This window comes from Pezoporus flaviventris, unplaced genomic scaffold (assembly GCF_033815535.1).
Source record: "Pezoporus flaviventris isolate CSIRO_AGI_PZ_B2104156 unplaced genomic scaffold, CSIRO_AGI_Pfla_v1 ptg000036l, whole genome shotgun sequence".
Taxonomy (NCBI): Eukaryota; Metazoa; Chordata; class Aves; order Psittaciformes; family Psittacidae; genus Pezoporus; species Pezoporus flaviventris.
In genome coordinates this window covers 10,179,237-10,200,743 of record NW_026892584.1, presented here as the reverse complement: position 1 = coordinate 10,200,743, position 21,507 = coordinate 10,179,237, and the positions used below count along the sequence as shown (strand labels likewise).

Here is a 21,507-nt window from a genome sequence, read left to right as displayed (position 1 = left end):
CCTAGGTACCATGCTTGGGATTTGTGCCTCAGTGCAACCCTTGACCAGGACAGTGGGCCCAACCATCGGTGGAGTTTTATACAAACATTTTGGCGTCTCCTCCTTTGGCTATTTACAGCTAATTGTTAATATAGGTTTATTTGTTTACCTCTTGAAGAGTAATATCCCACTGGCAGAGATGAAAAACCAATAACACAATTGCAGAAAAGTAACTCCCTTTTTCCACAGAAATAAAGATGTCTTGAGTTTTATTTTTGATTCCACATACCTGGAATAAACCCACTTGAACAATACCTTCATTTACATCAGCATTTGCTTTTAGAGTAAGGGACAGATGGGTTTGAGAAGGCCTTAAAGCCATGCTGGAGTAACTGGTAGCCATGGGACCTTGGGAGCTATCAGGTTCCTCCCTCAGTGGCCATCATTGCAGTCAATAGCTTTAGATCCTAAGCTGTTGTCAGTCAGCGTTCCTGCTTGGATTCACAGAAACTAAGGGGATTAGGAGCCAGTGCTTCTGCTCTGGTTTGGCCTTCTATTTCACCCCCTGCAATGGTACCAAGGAAAGTCAGGAGTAAAATACATCTCCATTTGAGTGTCATTTTGCTGCATTAAATGCACATCTGGCATTCTAGTGCTAGAGGGGATCAAGGCCAAAGGTTTTCAAATGCTGTGGGCAATGATTTGCTACATCCACAGCTCAATCATGTGCAACTCTGCCTCTGCAGGAGCCCAGCAGGGTATGCAAGGAGATGCAAAGCCCTGATGGAGCATGCTACAGTGCCAGTCTCTCTGCTGCTTCCAGAAACAGAAGCCAACCCTCCTTCTAGGTTTTTTTTCCTTGTTACCTATACTGAGTCTCCTTTGCTCTTACTACAGGCTGTTTGTAATTACAGACTTTGCAACTTCCTCCAGTACAAAGTCTCCTGCAAGAATTCACTGATCTTGGGAGGGGGAAATTACCTGACTGAGACTACCAAATTTGGAGCATTAGCAGCAAGTACTTTGCCTGCTAAGCTTGTAGTCCTTACTGCAAGAGCAGAGTCGTGTGCTGCAGTGTTGCTCCCAGAGCCTCACAAGATAAAACTTCAGTGCTTTTATCCAGAAAATTAGCTGCTTTTTTTCTCTCTTTTTTTTTTTTTCCTCCAACCTTCTTGGTCCAGGTGCTATAGGAAAAAAAGACCATCACCTCCATTCTTCCCACTCATCCTGTAGAAATTTAACTCAATATAAAGACTGAAGAGGTAGAGAAAGAGGACAGAGCAAGGCATTCAGCTTGCTTTGCTGCTAAGCTAAGGAATCCCATAGATTGTCAGCAGTGTTATTCCAAAATAAAGAATCCAGTTTCCTGCCTTAGCACAGCACTAAGCTACAGGGGCCAGGGGAAGGACAGAGGGCATTAGGAAAGAGCAGCATTTTACTGTTGCAGGGAGTTCTTGCACCTTCTCTAGCCACCATTACCCAATTATATGGGAAAGCACTTCAAAAGGAGCACTTACCCAAGCTGTGGTAAGCTTTCTTATTTCCACCACTGACCAGAATCGGACCTCAACACACTTTCTGTCCCTGCTCAAGGTTTTATGAGGCCAAACGCAAATGGGCTATCTGGGCTTTCTCCACCTCCCACTGCCCAGTCCAGGGCACCAAGAAGCTGAGCTTACCCACTCTTTTAAAGCCACCACACCACTGTCCACTCCACAAATAAATATACATCAACAAAAGTTACTACAGCCCAGAGTACAGTAATAAAAAGTGAACATTTCAAGTAATTTATTCAGAATGGACATATTAATGCAAAAGCAATATTAAGACCAGTAATTGCTGAAATACATTCTTCAAAATAAATACAAATATAGATACTACAAATAATTTAAATTGCGTTTAACACCATCAGTCACTGTTGACTCTTCCTCATGTCTCATAAATAGAAGATAATCGTTCACAAAGTCGTGCCACTTAAAACACGTGGACACTTTGCTAGAAGTCCTTTATGAAAGTCTTTGGTTTTTCTTTAAATGCATCTCGGGCAAAGCTCAGGGCTCTTTGCTCGGCAGCCTCAACAGGCTTGGAGAAAACCAAGCTGCTTCCAGCTCACTTCTTCGCTTTCCTTCATTGGTACCCTGTCCCATTTCAGTCCAAGACACTTGATCTGGTTTATCATCCAGTGGTATGCTCTAAAGGCAACAAGAGAAAGGTTAGTTAAACAGACAGGATAAAAAAAAAAAAAAAAAAACAAAAAAAACAAACAAAGAAGAGGGGCTTTAAAGGAAGAGTAAGTGGTCAGCATTAACTTTTGCAGATACCGTATTTTTAGGTAATTCTGCCAGGAAAGCACTGCCAGCTGCCATTTCTTACTCCCCACCATCCCCATAGCCGTACTTCTCAGTGCCCCGCATGAGGCCAGCTCCCACGAGAAATTCCCAGCAATGCATCGGGAGTGGGATGTGAGCAAGCCCCGCAGCCAGGCAGCACGGCCCGGTTTCGGAGTGCGGCAGGGCACCTCCGCGGGTCGGCGGCAGCTCCGGCTCGAAGATGAGGTGAGCGGTGCGGGCTGAATGAAGTCCCCACGGCCGGAGCAGGTGTGTGAAGGGGATGGGGCAACAATTAAAAGTAATTTAACAAATAAATCAAACGAGGAGAGCGGCAGCACCGCGCTGGGGCTCACCTCGGGGCCGGGCCGGCCGGGGCGGGCGGCGGCGGCTCAGGGCGCCCGGGCCAGCCGCCGTTCCTGGGCACCCGCCGCCTGCTCCATCTCCTGGCGGCTCTTGAAGTCCTGGATGGCCCGCTTGTTCTGGAAGTCGATGAGGGCCATGGTGATTGAGGCGTTCCAGCAGCTTTGGTCCGGGCACCGAAAGTCAATCTCCTTGCGGTCCTTAGTAACGATGGTGAAGTAGATGTACTTGCCCGTGCGCTCCACGCAGTCCACCTTGAGGATGGAGCCGAAGCCCAGCTCCTTGCCCTTGGCCCGCTTGTGTCCATCGGGGAAGAGGCTGAGGCTGTCCTTGGTTAGCACCACCAGCTTCTTCTTCCACAACTGGAAAAGGCTGTCGCTCCGCTTCTCCAGCTCGCCCTCGCGGATCACCTCGGCTTGCATCTTCATCCTCTCGCTCCGGTGGCTCAGGCTCCTCTCCGGCTCCTGCTGCAGCTCCGGCTCAAGCGGCGATGACCAAGCCTCGCCGCGACGGGAACAATTTATTGCAATGAATCAGCGCCGGGCGCCTTCCGGTGCCTCCCCCAGGGAGCCCGGCTCACCGCCCCCTGGCCGCCCCGCCTCCCACCCCCCCCCCCTCCCCCGCCGCCCTGCCCGCCTGCCGGAGACTGTCGGCTGGGGCAGCGGGGGTCCCCGGGACCGAAGGGGAGGGCGCTGAGTGCCCTGGCTCTGCCCTCCTCCGTTTCCTCTGCCCAGCAGGGATAGAGCCAGTGTGACCTGATGCACCCCCATCTTGCCCCTCTAACATTCCCTGCCGCTTCTCAGGTCCACCCTGGGTTACATGAGGCTCCCAAAACTTGTGGTCCTGGACCTGGGCATCTCTGCCCCATTGGGCCTGCACTGGCACCATCTTTACCTGGCGCTAAGGGGTCCATGCCCCACATGTGGTGGGCCAGTGCCACCTCCCATGGTCATTTGACTTAAGCCAGTCATGCCAAGAGGCTCAGCCAGGACCTGGCCAAGCTTACCAACTTCATTTGAGGCCCTGCATCCAGACAGCTCTGACCTTCCATCACCACCATCATCAGCCTTCCCTGAGTCCTTTCCTTGGGGCACCCCACTTCTCCAGTTTGCATTAACACTGCTCCCCCTTACCTTTTTTGTTTTCCCTTGCAGTCACTGGGTTTATCCCATCTTCTTTTCCCCAGCTCACTCCCTCCTCCCAGAAAGACACCACAGTTCATTATGGTCTGGCTAGTGCCCAGTAGCATGGGGAAGTCAGTAAAGGCTGTGATGGTAGGAGGTGATATTTAAGAAGCATGTGCAAGCCTGAAGCCTCTTCCTCTTGTACACCATTCATTTTGTCACCCTTTTACAATAGTTGACACAAGGCTGATCCAGCTTCCGAACCACTGCCTTGATGCTGCTGCTGAGGGCAGGGCTGCCCTGAATGAACTTACTCATGCTGTTTCTAAAGCAGTATTTGCTCAGCTACGCACTTTGTGCAGCATCACCCTTTGGACTTTGAGCCCTATTCACCTCCATCATTTTTCTTGAATGACCAACACTGCTATAGGTGTTTGCAAGCCAAACACCAGAGGTGAGCTTACAAAGCGAGGCCTGGCCCCTTTGAAGAGCTTGGCAGTGTTACCAGGGACTTCAGCAGGATCAGAAACTCATTCCCGGGGACAAATCAGAGCTAGAGCCAAACTCGTTTCCGCTGCAAATCACTCAGCAGCTGGAGCATACGGCTGTGCTTTGATAACTCACAGCAGAGTGCACATATGTGGGGAGGGCCAGAACAAAGGGGGAGCTGAGCAATGCTCCCAGGATTGACAAATGAGGTGGGAATGGTTTGGCTGAGCTTCTCAGGGTGGGATGGGCTGGGATCACTCTGGGAAGACCATGCTGGCCATCACTGCTCTGGGGTGAGGGAGCGGCTGCAGACTATATATGTAGCACAGGAAGAGCTGCAGGCTTTTCCTTAAAAGTCAGCACTGTAGTTCACTTTTTAGTGTGGTTTAAGCTTGTTTCAGGGAAGAGAACTAACCAGATTGACTTAGAATTAGGCTGCACATCTCCATTTTCTGGACAATATTATGATCTGCCTTGTAAAACAAGTCCCTGCCCAAAAGGTGCCACAAGAATAAGGGAGTAGGAGCCGGCCAAGGGCAGAGATGGATCGTACACAGAAATCAGATGATATTTTTAATTGGTCTCCAAAATACAACAAGGAATAGTCTTTGTGCACAGGAAATGGGACACCACTTCAAAAAGAGCAAAAAAAAAAACAAGGCAGCAAGTCAGGAGCATAGAAGGAACATCTGGAGGAAGGCTCCCGGTGTGGAAAGGCTGCAGGACTTGGCATGTTTGCACACACCTTGCTTCAAAAGGTCCAGTAAAAAAACCTGAATTTGCTTTTAAATGAAACTCCCATCTGTGGATGCAGGGTCAGCAGCCCACTTTGGTCTCTGTCTTTCTGCTTTTGCTTTCATCTGAGTGATTTTTCTTATGCATTTATCCATCATTTTCAAAAATTCAAAGCCTCCCGCAGTTGTCACCGCAGTCACCTTGTCTTAGCACCACTCCAAAACGGCTAGAAAAATAAAAGTTTATTAGGAAAAAAAACCATGAAAAAATTGCTCACACTGTAGAAAAAGGTAGGTTCTTGCAGAACTGGGACACTGGCTTCCAATGTATGCCCCCTGTAGGAAAGCTCCACTTTTTTTACATAGCACGGGCTTGTTAAGTGGACAAACCACATGAAAGAAAAATTCAATGTGTTGAAATACTATCATTTTAGGTCTCTAGCATTGCAACAACGCAAAAATTCCATAAAGTAGGCTTTAAAGCCTATTTACCAGAGAGGAAGTCACAGTGACTCTAACTGAACCCAAAGTGGTATCATGGGCAGTCTCCTATGGGAACATGTCTTGGGAAAGACTGGAGAGCTTCAAGGAGCTTGTGCAATTTGAGCTGGGAAACATGTGGCAATTACTTACAAGTAGCACAGCCCCAGTCCTAGTGGATGCCGTGGTAGCTGGTTGCTACTGTTACAAGTATACAGCAATAGCTTTGCTTGGAAAAAGGAAAAAATATGGCTGATGCTTTATTTTTTAAATGATAAGGGTTGATAACTTAGGTGAGGAGCTGACAGCAGAGTGCTAATTTCATCTCCAATGCACCTGGGGAGAGGGATAAGCGATGCAGTGCAGCCCTGCACCATATCCTGACATGGAAGCTTGGGACAATCATGGGCCAAGTGTCACTGGGTGGTCTGAGTGTAGGTAGTGAATGGCAGTTAAGGGCCATGACCCAGCTTTAGCTAATAGGAGCTCTGGGTGATTGCAGTTCAGGTGACTGCTGCTGTCTCTGCCCAGGCTGGGGCTAGTGGCTCAGAGAAACCTGTTGCTGCCTTTAGTTCAGCTTTAGTTCGGTTTACCTGTGTTACCAGCTTAGCAGCAAGAGCAAGTGATGTTTTTAACTTGAAATACCCACATCACCATGCCTGTGGTGGCACTAAAAAAGGTCAGTCAGCACCAGCCCTTCATTACCTACCAAATACAGGTTTGCAGGAATTTGAAAATTTAGGAATTTTTCTCTCTTCTTAGAAAGGGAGTGGAGGAGAAATGATGCAATGGGGAGTGTTAACTAGGGCGAGGATATAGGAAATACACTAACATTCATACACTGGACCCTCATCCCATGTGGCTGTCTCCCCCTTCCCACACTCCTCAGGGATGCTGGTACCACACTCTGCTTCCCCCCAAAGCAATTTCTGTTCAAGTAAGGGCATTTTTAAAAGTCTGTGTGGCAATCTGGCATGTTAGAGGGACTCATCCCTCTCCCAGGTGAAGGAAATAACGTTAGGGTCACTGTGGGGGGGATGCTTGTATTTGTGTGTGTTGTGTACAGGGATTCTTTTATGGGTGTGGGATGAGGTGGCCACACACAACCTTGATAGACGGGCTGGTGGTGCCAGCTTTTGTAGGCTGGGTCACTGGCTCTGCCATGGCACATGCCTCTTCAATGCGTGCCTACTCCAGAGAAGGATTTGATCATCATTTCAGAGTCTGAGCCGTCATCTAGATTGCTGCTGGCAACATCGGGTTGCCTTAGCTACGTGAGTCATGGTAACACAGCACAGCAGCCACACACGTGCTGCCAGGAGGAGCCGTTGGTCTGACTGAGGTCAAGGCTGCAGATGGGTTGGGCTCACACAAAGGAAACATGGAAAAAAAAGGTGTTTGGGCGATTCACCTCCTCTGCAGCATTCCCCACATGCCATCAGCAGGAACTGCTAGCGTTCCTACAGGATTTGGCAGTACATTTAGCCTGCCCAGGTCTCTGGCTGGCCGCAGCATTGCGTCTTCCTCTGAAAAGATGTCGGAGATCATGCTGCAGCTATCAGCCATTGTAGGGTACCAACATTCCTGCTGTCACCATGGTTTTATTCCCATTGTTGCTCTCTAACCCCAGAGATGTGCATCTTCTCTCTCAGGGGTCTGTCCCGGGAGAGAGACCCTTAATTTCGCTGGCATTATACTGGCATGTTCGGTAGCAGAGAAAAGTGGATGCTCAAGGCCATGGAACTTCTTTTATTGTATTGACTTAAATATGACATTTGTGAAGAAAAATCTGGTTTACAGGATTGGCATTGTAATCCTGCCATCTGAAGTTGGTTTGTAACAGAAACATATGCTTTTACATTGTAAATTGTTGGCCTCTAAGTTTATATGAGGGTATTGCTGTATCCATAGGCATGTATAGCTAGAGCTCAGCGTAGTGACCACTGGGTCTCCTGGAAAATCCGTTCTGAAAATCCACCTAAATAGCCATAAATGTGTGGGTTGCTACTGTGGAAAGGTTATGAGGAGCAGTGTTTTATTCACACTTTTCATATTTTTTTTTCATTTTCAGACTCCTTAAAAAGTTGCTTTTTTTTTTTTTTTTTTTCTATTAGACTACTTTAGAATATCTCTGGGAACTTTTTGGTTATAGTTCCTTATTATTCTCCTCTTTCAGAAATGTCCTGGGAGGAACTTGTGCCACTGGGTCACCCCAAAAGCTATGGTCAAGTGGTGGGTGCCAGTCCCCCTGCAGGCAGGACCTCCTGCAGGGATGTGGACCACATCAGTGGGAGCTGCCCAAGATGGAGCCACCCTGTAGAGGGGCTCAGTCTCGCTTTGGGGGTGTTCTGATCTTTCCATGAGCACAAAGGGAGCTCAGGTAATCACTCGAAGATGGCTAAGTTCAGGTGGAGAAGCCCTTCTCGTAGGCATAGTTCACTTAGAACTGCCAAAGCCAGGGAGATGAAGGCCACCAAGGTTGTTTGTTTGATGATTACAGCAAATGAAACACAGCAAGGCTGGAGCTTTTGGGTTAATTTAAACAAGGGAAGCAGAGGAAGCATCTTTGCTCTGTCTGTGAGAATTTTTACTGTAGCATACGTAAGCCGTGCATTAATCAGCAATATCACGTAGCACTGCTTTCTCAATTTACTAATATTTATCTGACTAAGGCTCTTTTTTTCCTAAGCAGCTTGAAATGTCTCATCCCACTGACTCAGTGTGTTACCATTACATGTTGTAAACTGCTGAAGACAGTCATGGAGCAGATGTGAGGGGCTGGGGAAAAAAAGATGCAATTTCCAGTAAGCCAGTCCTTGGTTGTGCTCTGAAGGACACAGCCAAATAAGGGTGGGTGTGTGCCAGCTCAAGCCTGCCTAGGAGGGCTTCAGGCACTTCAGTTCAATACTGGGATTAAAAACTGGAGAGGGGGAGCCTGTCCTCTGTCTCTCTCCAGCAGCTTGGGCATGACCATGCGTGTCGTATGTTCCCCACTCTTGGACACTGCATAGCGGCTTAGTCTGGTTACCAAAAAAATAAACCACCACCAACAAAAAGAAGAGACTTGTGTAATCTGGTCTGGTCCTTCACCTAATACATGTATTTTTGAGCCTCTTGACCCAATTTCAAGCCCATATGGCAGGATTACAACAGGTGGAAATTTGCTAAAAGGTCCGTGTGTAGCTAGGCACAGTTCCCCGCTCAGAAGTCTTGGAGACACCCAGATGTATCCTTACAGGGGCAAGGAGGGTATTGACCCAACAAACTGGGTTTGATTCAGGGCTCCTGTCTGAATGCTGGCAGACCTGCATATAGCCTGTTCTCAGGATCACCTTCACAAAACATCTTGCTGAGCATCACAGGAGGAACCACGAATGCCTTGAGACTTATGTCAGCGGGGAGAAGAAAGCCCTATCTTGTGGCTGCTGTGGGACCCATGGTGACTCAGTACTTCCCTCTCAATAAGATTTCTGCTGGGAGCATGGGAAAACCAGCAGCTTGCCAAGTGCTACCCTGAATTATGTGGTTATTTACTGGTCCCTTTGAACACCATCAACATTTTTTCACGTCTAATGACCTCAGGACATGGCTTAGGCTACAGCTGATGATTTTAAATGATTGGACATTCCCCCTCCAAAGTGCTCAATTTCCCAAACCAAGTCTGGGGATAAATATTTGGGATTTTTATTTTGCAGCAGCAATAATAAATGCCTGAGACCTCAGCCCGGACTGATGCTGATGCGCTCTTTGCATGTGAAGTCTCCGGTGATTACAACTCATGCCATTCAGCCTGACATCACCTGCCTGTTACCGGCCAGCCTTTTATTACTGTGATGTGCTACAGCAATAACATTTACCAGAGATTATGGAGGGCCAGGCCTTGCAGTAATATGATGACACCACACATCAAAATTAAGGTCACCGCTCCAGATAACCTGCCCTTTTGAAATCTGTGCAGATCAGTGAAGTGGCTTTTAACCAACTTTTTCCTACTTTCATCTATGAGGGGGCAAACAGGACATACAAAGCAGGATATCCTGCATCACAATCAGGTGCATCACTGGATTGTGCTGCCTGGCGTCAGCATGGTACGTGTCCTGGTGTTCCGTCCTGGCTGTCCTGTAGGCAGATGATTGAGCTCTCTCCTTGGCACATCCTCCTGCTTTTTGCCTTGCTTTATTTTTGAATTCACAGTGCGTAACTTTACGAGTAAACACTGAAAGGCGTTGCAGGACCACCTAACCACAACATCAGCAAACTTGAGGGAGCTGGGGGAGAAGATGAGGTCATAGTGCTGTCCAGACTTGGAATGTTTCCTGTCTCTGGGTGGGCTGGAGAGCTGTCACAAACAAAACCCTTCAGGGCATCATTCCCAGCAGTGGCCAGGGCCAGGTTGTGGGGAGGAGCTGGAGGAGGAAGAACATCCTTTCCCTCCTGGACAGCTGGCACGCATGGCAGGACATGTGGCAGCATTGATGTCATGTTTCACATCACCATCCTTTGGCCACCAGATTTTCTTTCTGAAGCTGGAACACTGCATCATACAGGTGTGGAGGGAAGAAGTTTTTGGTGCCAGCTGTCCTCTCCCAAGGCCTTCCACCTCCTTGTCAGTGTTCCCACTTCTGTGACCTTTGTTTGCTACCATTACCCTGCTGCTCCCCACTATAAACCCACACCGCAGCCAGCGGGACCTGAGGATGCCACATTGCCTTGCAGGCAGTGCCTGGAAGGCTGGGTGGAAACGGGTGTCTGATAAGGTGGATTAAAAACTAGAACTAGCCTCCATGCATCAGCTTCAGGTACTCCAATGAAATCTCAAAACCATGAAAGAGAAAAAGAAAAACTCCTAGAACTATGGGATCAAAAGGAGAAGGGGAATCAGCAGTGTGTATTTTCCAGTTTTGATTTACTTTCCCACATCTAACTTGTCACTGACTTATTTCCCCACTCCAATCACCAAATAAAGGGGCATGAGTTCAATATGGAGTTGAACTCATCAAGTGAGTGAGTTCAACAGCCATGAGCTGTAGAATTTGGTGTGTATAAACTCTAGGTGCCACCCAATCTGTGCCTGTCCTTTGCCTTTTGAGTCATACAGCGGGGGATAGCGGCAGCCCACTTGCTCTGCAGTGCCTGAGTTAATGTTTGCTTATGGGACTAGCATGTAAGAGCCAAACTTTCTTTTTCTCCTGCCGGTTACTCAGCCTGTCTCATATTCAGTCACCCAGCCCCACCTCAGCAAACATTTGCAATAAGTAGCTCAGGGCATGTCCCAGCCCTGGGTCCTGGGGCCGAGCCCAGCTGTGGTGCCGTAAGGCGGAATGGGCTGAGGGCTGGGGCTGGGGCAAGCAGCCAGTGCCAGTGATGCCGTTATTCTCTTCCTGACAGTCCCTGTGCTGTTTGGCTGAACCAGGAGGTGGGAAAGGGAAATCCTAGTCATAAGAAGCTGAGGATCTGTTTTTTTCTGCCCTGTTAAAGAAGCCACAGTTTGGTGGCGGGGAGAAATGGGTTTGCAGAAATCTCTGTGTGTTTTGTGAAGAGAGCAAAAGCCCACACTTTGGAGATGGGCATGAGCCTACTGGCCCAATGGCCTGGTGGCCTAGGGGCAGCCAGTGCCGCTGGACGCACCAGTGATGGCATCCTTTAAGAGTGGAAAAAAAGATGAAGTGAGAAAGTTTGTGATAAAGCAGGGAGGCAGTCAAGGGGAGGAAATGAGGGCACCTGGCACATAACCTCGGCCAGGCTCAGCTCCCCAGGGACAAGCCAAAAATAGACCTCCCTAGAACCAGGGCAGGCAGAGCACAGATTAAAATCCCTGTGCAATGAGCAGGGAGAGGAAGCAGCCATGAACATGCACATGGGATCGGGGGACAGAGATGTACTGCTTGGCGGAGGCTATTCCACAGCTCTACTGGGGGCAGCTTTGTCCCCCTTTCCTGGGGGTTTCTCTGGGAAACTGACACCCACACTTTCCCCTTCCACCAGCTCAGTGAGACTCCAGGCCAGTGCCTGGTACAGCTGTGGGAGGAGCTGAAAACACAGGAATGCTCCTAATGCTGTATAAGCCTCTAAGCTACTAGCTTAAAATACAGAAACCCCCTTATCGTGACGTAATTGCTGAGTGCTCGTTGGGCCGAATGTCATAAAAGAGTAGCTATGAACTGGTGTCCTTTTGAAGAGGGATCCCTTATGCGAGCAAAGACAGTTAACACTGACTGGCATTTACCTCCCTGGCATGGGTTTATCTGACCTTTTCTAGAAGTGTTGTAGCCAGAAGGGTTGGTACAGCAGGAATAAAACACTCTCAATTCCTTGCTTCCTCAATCTATATATTGACTATTGGATATTCAAAGTACTGAATCCTGCTGGCCAGACAGCCTTGGGAGCCAGGAAATAACCTCCAAATGGAGCAAAATGAGTTAAATGCCTTGGCAGGCGGCCGGGATGACTAAGTCATTCTTCCAGTCTTACTGGGGCAGGAGTCAAAGTCACAGGGCTGGACTCATTCCCCATAACTGGAAACCCTCAGCCAGAACTGCAAGATCTGGGATTACAGCAAAAGCTGTGGTGGGCTTCAAGCAGCCAGAAGGGCCATGGGCAGGGCAGCTTCAGAAGGCAGATGCACATCTGTGAGTGTGTGTGCTTTGTAAAAATGAAACCAATAAACAGAAATAGCAAATTACTCACTTAGCCAAAATAGTAGGAAATGAGGCTGGAGTTTCCAACACAGACACTGTCAGCCCAGTTTTTCTGCGAAGGTCTTCCTAAGGCCTCTTTGGGCTCACACAGCACCTCTCCATCCTTGACTTGTATTATAAGACCCTGAAATACAAAGCTACGTGAAAGCAAGATAAATGCTTGATCTTGATGAGACCATCTGCTTTCTTCTTTCTCCTCTTCTGGCTATGGGGGAGGGATGCTGCGGTCTCTGTTATTTGCCTGACCATTGCCAGGATCACTCATTCCTTTCCTTTCCCTTCCAGAAGGGGCTTATCTGTAGCCACTCCAGCAATGCCTGACAACAGCCAAGCACCCTGCAGAGAGCCCTTGCAGATCCTTCACCACCCACCACTTATTTAACTGCCATATTGGTGCCACTTGGCTCTCAGCACCACCAAACCCCATCATCATCATCGTCATCATCACCATAAACTGCTGGGAAATGGGCAAGGGAAGAAGAAAACTGGGGTTTTGCCCCCGGCACAACCCAGGCCAGTCCCCTGGGCAGACATCTCCCCGGCACTGGTATTTTGGCTCCCTCTGAGCACATTTCTTTGCTGCACTCTGAGTGTGCAGCTTGGCCTCTCCCTGTGGCTGATAAGAGAAGGAGCTTGACCTTTATCTTTGTTGACTCATGGCTGCTCCTGCTTCACTTGCTGTCAAGGGCCAGTTGCCTCCTCCATGAGAAAGCTCATAAGTGTTGAGCTGGGGCAGGAGGAGCACAACCACACCTGCATACAGAAATCCCCTTTAGCTGCAATCATTCAAACACTCACCACCCTGTGGTGCCTCACTTGCTGCCTCTGCCTGTTCCTCTCACAGCGTAAAGGAAAGGCTGTAGTGGTAGTGTCCCGGGACAGTTTGCTTTACCCTGTTCAGAACTGAATGGTGATTGCATTAGCATGATTATTAATTAAAAATAAAGATCCTCTATTATTTATAATAAATGTCATTGCCAGGCAATGAAGGTGTTGGGTGGCCCAAGTCACTGCATCTTTCCCAATCCCCAAAAGGCATCTCTGGGTGTCCACACTGCCCCCAATTCAGGAAGGGGAACACCTGGACACGCCACCCAGCTGTGTGGCTCTGGGGACTTTGGGCATTTTCCAGCTGAGGGAAGGGAGATCTCCTGATTGGGAAGGGATGGACTGGGAGCACCCCTGGTGGGAGGATGCTCAGGAACACTCCCAAATGGGAGGTGTGGGGTGCTGTGTTGCCATAGAGCAGAAAGACCCTCCCAGTGATTCTGTGCCCACACTGTCACCACAGTGGGTAGCAGAGTGAGATATTGTATTTCACCCAAGGTTTCTCATAGCCATGTGTTCTCCCAAAAGCCATTTATTTCTGTGCACACACAGGCTGTAGATGCTCAGAGACCAGCACTGTCACATGGGGTACCAAGGCAGGAGCCCAGGACTCCCTTGCTTACCCTTGGCTACACCAGCACACTGGTGGTGATGAGGATAAGGAAGGGGCTGCCCCGAGAGAAGAGCAGATGCTCAGCACTGCTGACACACAGCACTCTGCTCCCCAGCCTGCAATGCAGGAGAGTGGTTTTATTTCCATTCTCCACAAGAAGTTGCTGCGAGTTATCTTGAATTGTAAATTATTTCACATCCAACAGCAATGAAAGAAAGGGAAAAAGGTCTGATCTTGTGAGAAAGCTGGCAACTGGGATGGGGACACTGTTGTCCCTGCAGGACTGCATTTCTCTAGGAGAACAACAGGTTGTGGGTCCCTGCAAAGGAGTTCCCTCTGCAAAGACAGGCTGTGATCAACAATTGCTTCAGGTGTCCAGGTTGATGAGCTTTTGTTGAGCATCTGGGACTCCGGGGGCAAAAGGGGTGGGAAGGCAGGGAGGAGACAAGTGTTTGTGTGGGGCTGTCAGGGAACCTGGATTGGGATCCCAGCCCCAACTTTCAAAGGGAGGAGGCCGCTGGCTTGGCACTGACTGATGGACACGTCCCAGCTCTTGCATGTAGCTTCCATGTGCGCATTTAAAAAAGCAGGTTTCACTTCCCTTTGGTGAAAGGCAGCCTTGTTCTTCCATGTGGCAGCCAGGGTGACTCAGCCTGCCCACACAGCAGCCTGCCCTCCACATCCAGCCCCAGGTATGTTTGTCAAGCAGGTGAACCAATCATTGCACAGAAAGACCTTGGACCTTGACTTCTTTCCCTTTTTTGTCCCCTCCCCCCCGCCCCCCCCCCCGAACTTCACTGCCTCAAGTGGCACCTGGCCAGGTGGCAGCCCTGTCTCCCTGCCTGCTCTATGGGGCAGTGAAGCGTGGGCCACCCAGCTGGGCAGCTTAGGGGTCACATGGGTGCCTGCCCCCGAAAGCCAAGGTAAGCCCAGCAGTGCTGGCCAGGGTGGAGGAAACGCTGTGGGCACAGCGCAGCCACAAAGCCACTGGGTGCTTTTCTTAATAATTCTTTTATCTCTGTCAGGAGGAAGTCATAAAGTGATTACATTTCATTGAAACACGAGGAGGAAGAACATCCCAGCACAGAGGACCAAGCTAGGGCCAAATCTCTGGCCCCCTGGCTGCCAGAGAGAGCAATAAAACATAAAGGCACTGTGGGACTAAGCCAGCAGTTCATCCCCAGTTATCACCATTTCCCAAGGGAGATTTCTACCACATGCCTCCGGTTTTCCCTCTCTGGTCACGCGTTAGGACAGACAGGCAACGTGGTGCCTACAGGAAAAGTGCACACGTGGTCTGGGTGCATTAGTCCCACCTTGGTGCTCACCATGATGGTGTTTCTATCAGAGGACAGCTGCCCATTGCTTGGCATTAGTTAGAATAGAACAGAACTGAATAGGTTAAAATGACTTTTTGAGCTCCTAACTGTGGTTCCACTCTAGCTTCAAACACCTCTCCCGCCCCAGCAGCTCCTCCTCCTGCCAACAACCACCCAGTACTTTATCCAGGAGGCATTTCTGGCTGGTACTGTGTGGGACGGGCTTGGTTTGGCATCAGAGGTCTTTTGGGGGTTGGGTTTTTTTAAAGCTGTTCTCTGCCCCTTTGATGTGCTGGCTCCAACACCAAAAAATGCTGATTGTATCTTGCCTGGGGGTGCTGGAGCGGGATTTGAAATTGCCAACAGCATGGCCGGGAGGCAGACAGCTTCAATCTGTCACTCCGGAGCCCCCCACAAAGCCCTGCCAGCCCAGTGGGATGATGGGGGAGCCTCCCCCCAAACCCTACTACAAACCATGCACAAGGATCTCCTGTGGTGCCACAGTGTGTTACTCGAAGGGGGCTGGTCCCCCCCTCCCATGCATTGCCACCCCCTTTAATTAGAACTTGAAATCATGTAATTGCCTCTTCATTAAAGCCAATTAAAGCCCGGCTGACAAGGGAGGAGGCAGCACATTTTGCAATTTGCCACGGAGATGAGAAAGCACACACTGCAATTACAGTGTCTGTTTGCTTTGCCTTCATCCAATGTCTTCATCAGGGCTGGCTTTGAAATCAGACCCGGGTGAAACGGTGCTGGCGGGCTCCTCGAGCACAGCAAGCCCAGCGTATTGATGGGGCTGGGTGCTGGAGAGGCTGCTGCATGCCATGGTGGGAAACGGAGACCAGGCTGCCTCCTCTTCCTCCTTCTTCTGTCCTGCACCTGAAGGCAGGGCCAAGCGCAGAGGAGAGATGCTCAAGGATGGAGAACAAGACAGGGGGCAGCGCTCCCCATGCTGGCCAAAGAGGTCTCGCACCAGGGGCTAACTGGGCTGGAGCTGGGACAGCTACTGCAGCTCTGCCTCTTGGCCTCCCTCTCTCAGGGAAGCTTCAAAGCTGGTGGTTGCTCTTTGCCAGGGCTAGGAGCACCCACATGGGCAGTCCCACACTTGTTTGGCTCTGGGAACCACACTGACTTCACTCTGCAAGGTGGGGGTGCATGTTCAGAGTAAGTGACTTTTGTTGTCCCTAGCCATAAAAGTAATGAGAGGTCAGGGGTTCAGTCTGAAATGAACCAGGGCATTTGCAGCCTCTTCGGCCTCACTGTGGGAAACAGATTGAAATTCCTGGTTCCTAGAAGGCACAGGATGAAGCTGGGGATGGCAGGAGGGAGGGCTCTATCCCCTCTTCTCCTTGGCCAGGAGATCCCAACACAAACCAAGCCATTTCCATAACCGCACGAACTTCCAGCCAAAGAAGCTCTACCAAGTCCTCAAGCACAGAGTTGAATACGCATGAAGTGTTCCTGCATGAGATGCTGGCTCAGTGATTTACCCTCTTGCTGCTCAGCTTTGAAACTCCTGAGCAAGCAGCCCTAACTAAGGCTTTGTTTCACACACCGCACTTGCCTATGTTTCGACCTGAGTTGTGCTTATTAACCTCTTTTTCTTATTTTTTTTTTTTAATAATAACAGTCCAGTGTTCTTTGTAGGTGATCTCTACCTTCAAAGATCTCCTTTTTGATCTTTTCATAGTCTAAGCAACAATTCATCCTATATAAATCTCAGATTGAAAGTACATTATTTGTTTTTCCCTGCTTTTTTGAAGCAGTAAGAGATGAAACAGCTTAGGGGAATATCAGCAGCAGTTATATCTTAATTGGTTTTTCTCTGCATCAAAACGCCTTGAACTGTTCACTTGTGTGCAGGAGCTCTACATGACCTTTACGGCAAGCGTTGTAACTCCCCTAACAAGTTATATCCCATTGCCAACTTCAGGAGCTTGCTTTGGTAGTAGCTCCAATAATAATTTTGTTCCCAACCCTCCTTCTCTCGCTGTCTTTCTGTCCAGGTAAATTAAAGAGTTTGAAATGTGCCTTAAGTCAGGAGCATGAAGAGGAAGAAGGAAGATTAGATAATTGGGTGAAATAAAAAATAATATTCGAAAAGCAAAAAAAGTCCCAAACCCTTCCTAAGTGTGCCCTTACCACCGCTGGGGAGGTATTAATGCTAAAGCACTGGGACAAGTTCCTCCTTTACCCCTAAAAGGTGGCTGAACATGGACTCAAAAACTGCCAAAGTGAATTTGCTTTGTGAAAAGATCAGTTTAACAGCTCACAAGGAATATTTGCACAGTGCCAAGATTTCCATCAGTGATAGCCCAGTGCCCCCTCTTTTCCAGCATAGAATCATAGAATAATTAGGGTTGGAAAGGACCTTAAGATCATCTAGTTCCAACCCCCCTGCTATGGGCAGGGACACCTTACGCTAAATCATATTACCCAAGGCCTCATCCAACCTGGTCTTGAACACTGCCAGGGATGGAGCATTCACAACCTCCCTGGACAACCCATTCCAGTGCCTCACCACCCTAACAGGAAAGAATTTCCTTCTTATATCCAATCTGAACTTTCCCTGTTTAAGTTTTAACCTGTTACCCCTTGTCCTATCACTACAGTCCCTAATGAAGAATCCCCCTCCAGCATCCCTATAGGCCCCCTTCAGATACTGGAAGGCTGCTATGAGGTCTCCACGCAGCCTTCTCTTCTCCAGGCTGAACAGCCCCAACTTCCTCAGCCTGTCTTCATACGGGAGGTGCTCCAGTCCCCTGATCATCCTCGTGGCCCTTCTCTGGACTTGTTCCAACAGTTCCATGTCCTTTTTATATTGAGGACACCAGAACTGCACACAATACTCCAGGTGAGGTCTCACAAGAGCAGAGCAGAGGGGCAGGATCACCTCCTTCGACCTGCTGGTCACACTCTTTTTGATGCAGCCCAGGATACGGTTGGCTTTCTGGGCTGCAGGCGCACACTGCTGGTTCATGTTCATTTTCTCATTGACCAGCACCCCCAAGTCCTTCTCTGCAGGGCTGCTCTGAATCTCTGCCAACCCTGTAGCTGTGCCTGGGATTGCTCTGACCCAGGTGTAGGACCTTGCACTTGGCATGGTTAAACTTCATAAGGTTGGCATCAGCCCACCTCACAAGCATGTCAAGGTCCCTCTGGATGGCATTCCTTCCCTCCAGGGTATCAACCGAACCACACAGCTTGGTGTCATCCGCAAACTTGCTGAGGGCGCACTCAATCCCACTGTCCATGTCAGCGACAAAGATGTTAAACAAGACCAGTCCCAACACCGATCCCTGAGGGACACCACTCGTTACTGGTCTCCAGCCAGACACTGAGCCATTGACCACAACTCTTTGTGTGCGACCATCCAGCCAGTTCTTTATCCACTGAGTGGTCCACCCATCAAATTGATGTCTCTCCAATTTAGAGACAAGGATGTCATGGGGGACAGTGTTGAACTCTTTACACAAGTCCAGGTAGATGACATCAACTGCTCTACCCCTGTCCATCAGTTCTGTAGCCCCATCACAGAAGGCCACCAAATTGGTCAGACAGGATTTCCCCTTAGTGAAGCCATGCTGGCTGTCACCAAACACCTTGTTGTTTTTCATGTGCCTTAGCATGCCTTCCAGGAGAATCTGCTCCAAGATTTTGCCAGGCACAGAGGTGAGGCTGACTGGTCTGTAGTTCCCCGGGTCATCCATTTTCACCTTCTTGAAAATGGGGGTTATATTTCCCTTTTTCCAGTCGTTGGGAACTTCACCTGACTGCCATGATTTTTCAAATATGATGGCCAGTGGCTTCGCAACTTCATTCACCAGCTCCTTCAGGACCCGCGAATGGATTTCATCGGGTCCCATGGACTTGTGTACGTTCAGTTTTTTAAGATGGTCTCGAACCAGTTCCTCTCCTACAGTGGGCCCAAGGTCTTCATTCTCACAGTCCCTGCATCTGCCTTCCAAGACTTGGGTGGTGCAGTCAGAGCCTTTGCCAGTGAAGACCGAGGCAAAGAAGTCATTCAGAACCTCAGCCTTCTCCAAATCCTGTGTAGCCAGTTCTCCCGAGAGCTTCCTGAGGGGGCCTACATTCTTCCTACTCTGTTTTTTATTTGGTATGTACTTGTAGAATCCCTTCCTGTTATCTTTAATACCTCTAGCTAAGTTTAATTCTAACTGGGCCTTAGCTTTCCTAACCTAATCCCTAGCTTCGAGGACAACATCCCATGCTATTTAGTTTCTGCCCAAAGTAGTAGAAAATTATTATATTCCCCCCTTAGGGTCATGTTGTGTAATTAGTACATTCCTTTCCTTATTACCATTTCCCTTCTCTTCAGCTCATTTCTTAAGCTAGGATGGGTCTGGTACTGGTTACGTTTACCTTGCAGATATGGGGGCAAGCACCGAGGCAGGGGCAAGGCAACAAGAGGTCACTGCATCACTGACAATGGCTCTTTCGGAAAGGGGAATTTGGTAGAAGGGGCTTTTGGCAGCACAGGACTGTTACTAGGAAGGTTTGTACAAGCCAGGGAGCTGCGGAGAGCTACACAGGCACTTGGAGCAGGTGCTTGCTGGGTTGTATTAACCTGGTTTGGCATTCCCACAAAGTGTCCGAATTCGCACGGTAAAAACTGGAGGCAAGGCAGCTTGTGCAAGAGGAGTGCACTGCTGGGTGGAGCGTGTGTTTTTTCTTGTGTAATGGTGAGGTGAACAAGCAGAGAGGGAAGCCGGTCTGGAAACAAAGGCTGGCACTTCGCGGGCAGCTCAGCTTCATTCACATGATGCTTCATTAACAGCACACAGGCTTGGATTTTTGTTGTTTCCATTTTTTCTCTCTTTTTTTCTTGGACACTTGTCAAACTGGAGTGACTTACAGCGTTTACTGTTTGGGCTTCCTGGCCCGCAAGAGGCTGGAGGTATTTAGGACAGCAATATGAGCATATGGAAAAAAATATCTCTACCTGCCATTAGCGTGATGACTATAAACTGTTTGGGAAAGGGAGGATGAAGGCTCTTCCATGCACAGGCTACAGTGATAGATCGCTGCACAATGATTATAGTGAAAAACACGAGCAACAAAGGCAGAAAATGTGATGACTTCAGCTTCAGGGGAGAATTCCTGAGCAGATACTATATTGACACTAAATCAATGCCTCCCAGACTTTATTTGGGAAATAATAATGGTATTTATCTGTGGGAAGAGGCAGAGGATAAAGAAGCATAAATGCTTATTTGTTTAATACATTGCCATTTACAGCAATGTATCAAGAGGAGATTTGCAGGAGCCTGAAGTAAACTTCACGTTTTTTCCAAAAGTCATACCTTGGTAGACAAAAAAAGTCATGGGACCAGGCAAAGTTTAGCAATAGCAAGGCTTTGGGGCACATAATACATGCTCTATCAGCAGGGGAAGCAAGTCCCCTACCTGCCTGCATAATCCACTACTTGTCCTTACAGGCTCAACTAGAAAGGATGTTTCTTCTGCTTTCTGGGTGAGCTGCGATTGCTTCCAAAAAGGCTCAAGCTAAGATGCTTCAGAAGTTGCAGATTTCAAGCCAAGTTCATAAGGTTATGTGCTGCCTCAGTGTAACATCAGGCAACTGGGGCGTGTCTCACAGTTTAAACTCACCTCCCGAATCACCAAGCTCGCAAGGAGCGAGCAATTTCCTCATGCCATAACCAGTCTGACCTCTTCTTAAGCGCTCCTCTCCAGCAGCGCAGGCTTCCTCCAGACTGCATTGTGCTGAGCTGGCTTCCTCCATGAGACCTCATTAGCTTGAGGAGCTGCCATCAAGGCAGCATTTAACTGAGGATGAATTTATTACAGGTCTCCTTTATTTTAAAACAGGAAAAGCCTGTTTAATAAGGAGAGTGGAAATACGCAGAGATCATTTTTATTTTTCCAGCTACTACAAAAATCTAGATAGCAAACCCCAGATAACTGAACATGCTGAAATTGGACTGAAAGCTCTCAGTTACCCCAAAGTTCCCAGGAAGATACCCTAATGCTGTGTGAAAGACCTCTGAGAAACCACACACTGTCCCTAATTTTCAGCTGAAAGCAGAAATTTGCTTTTCCTTTCTGTACCAGATAGGGCAGCAGGACAGTACCTCCAAGGCTTTCTTCCTAGACAACCAAGGCGCTGAGAAGCTATTCATCACACTGCAGCCCAAGCAGGTGACACACCAAATTAATCTTGCTTGGAGCACCTCCAGCTGCTTCAGCTTTCAGGCCCAGAAATGGAGGGTTTCCCCCCCCAAATGAGACGCTACTGCCATAAAGACTGCATCAAGTCTTTCTTTTATCAGGTTGCTAGTAATCAGGTATGTGTGCAAGCAGACTCACTTTTTCAGGATCACCTCACCATTTTTAAGACTTCCCACCTTCAGTTTGCACAGGGCCCTCAGTTTGTTGTAAGGCACAGTTTTCAGAGAACACCAATGTTGATTCTTTTTTAATTCTCTTTTCCAACAGTTAATGACTCTCATCTCTTTTTGCACACCCACACTCCCTGTATTTAACATCTAGCTTTGGTTTGTCCAGCTGT

The 21,507-nt window shown here is 48.7% G+C and overlaps 2 protein-coding genes across 4 annotated transcripts in view; one reads left to right on the top strand and one right to left on the bottom strand.

Annotated features, from left to right (window-relative positions):
- The window catches only part of SLC22A18 (solute carrier family 22 member 18), a 79,719-nt gene extending 79,426 nt beyond the window's left edge, over window positions 1-293 (top strand). For all 3 annotated transcript variants that reach the window (XM_061463074.1, XM_061463070.1, XM_061463072.1), the window contains one exon: window positions 6-293. In XM_061463074.1, the coding sequence (XP_061319058.1) occupies window positions 6-193 (188 nt within the window). In that variant the 3' untranslated portion in view covers window positions 194-293. The remainder of the gene's footprint in view (window positions 1-5) is intronic.
- A 1,442-nt stretch (window positions 294-1,735) lies between these two features.
- Window positions 1,736-3,234, bottom strand: PHLDA2 (pleckstrin homology like domain family A member 2). The gene is made up of 2 exons (XM_061463103.1): window positions 2,663-3,234; window positions 1,736-2,171 (listed from the first exon to the last, which is right to left on the bottom strand). Exon 1 carries the CDS (start codon window positions 3,095-3,097, stop codon window positions 2,699-2,701), a length of 399 nt encoding a protein of 132 aa, XP_061319087.1. The 5' UTR covers window positions 3,098-3,234; the 3' UTR covers window positions 1,736-2,171; window positions 2,663-2,698.
- Between the last annotated feature and the right edge of the window lie 18,273 nt (window positions 3,235-21,507).

Coding starts and splice junctions, on each gene's coding strand:
- PHLDA2 (XM_061463103.1), bottom strand. CDS start 3,097: ATGAAGATGCAAGCCGAGGTGATCCGCGAGGGCGAGCTGGAGAAGCGG.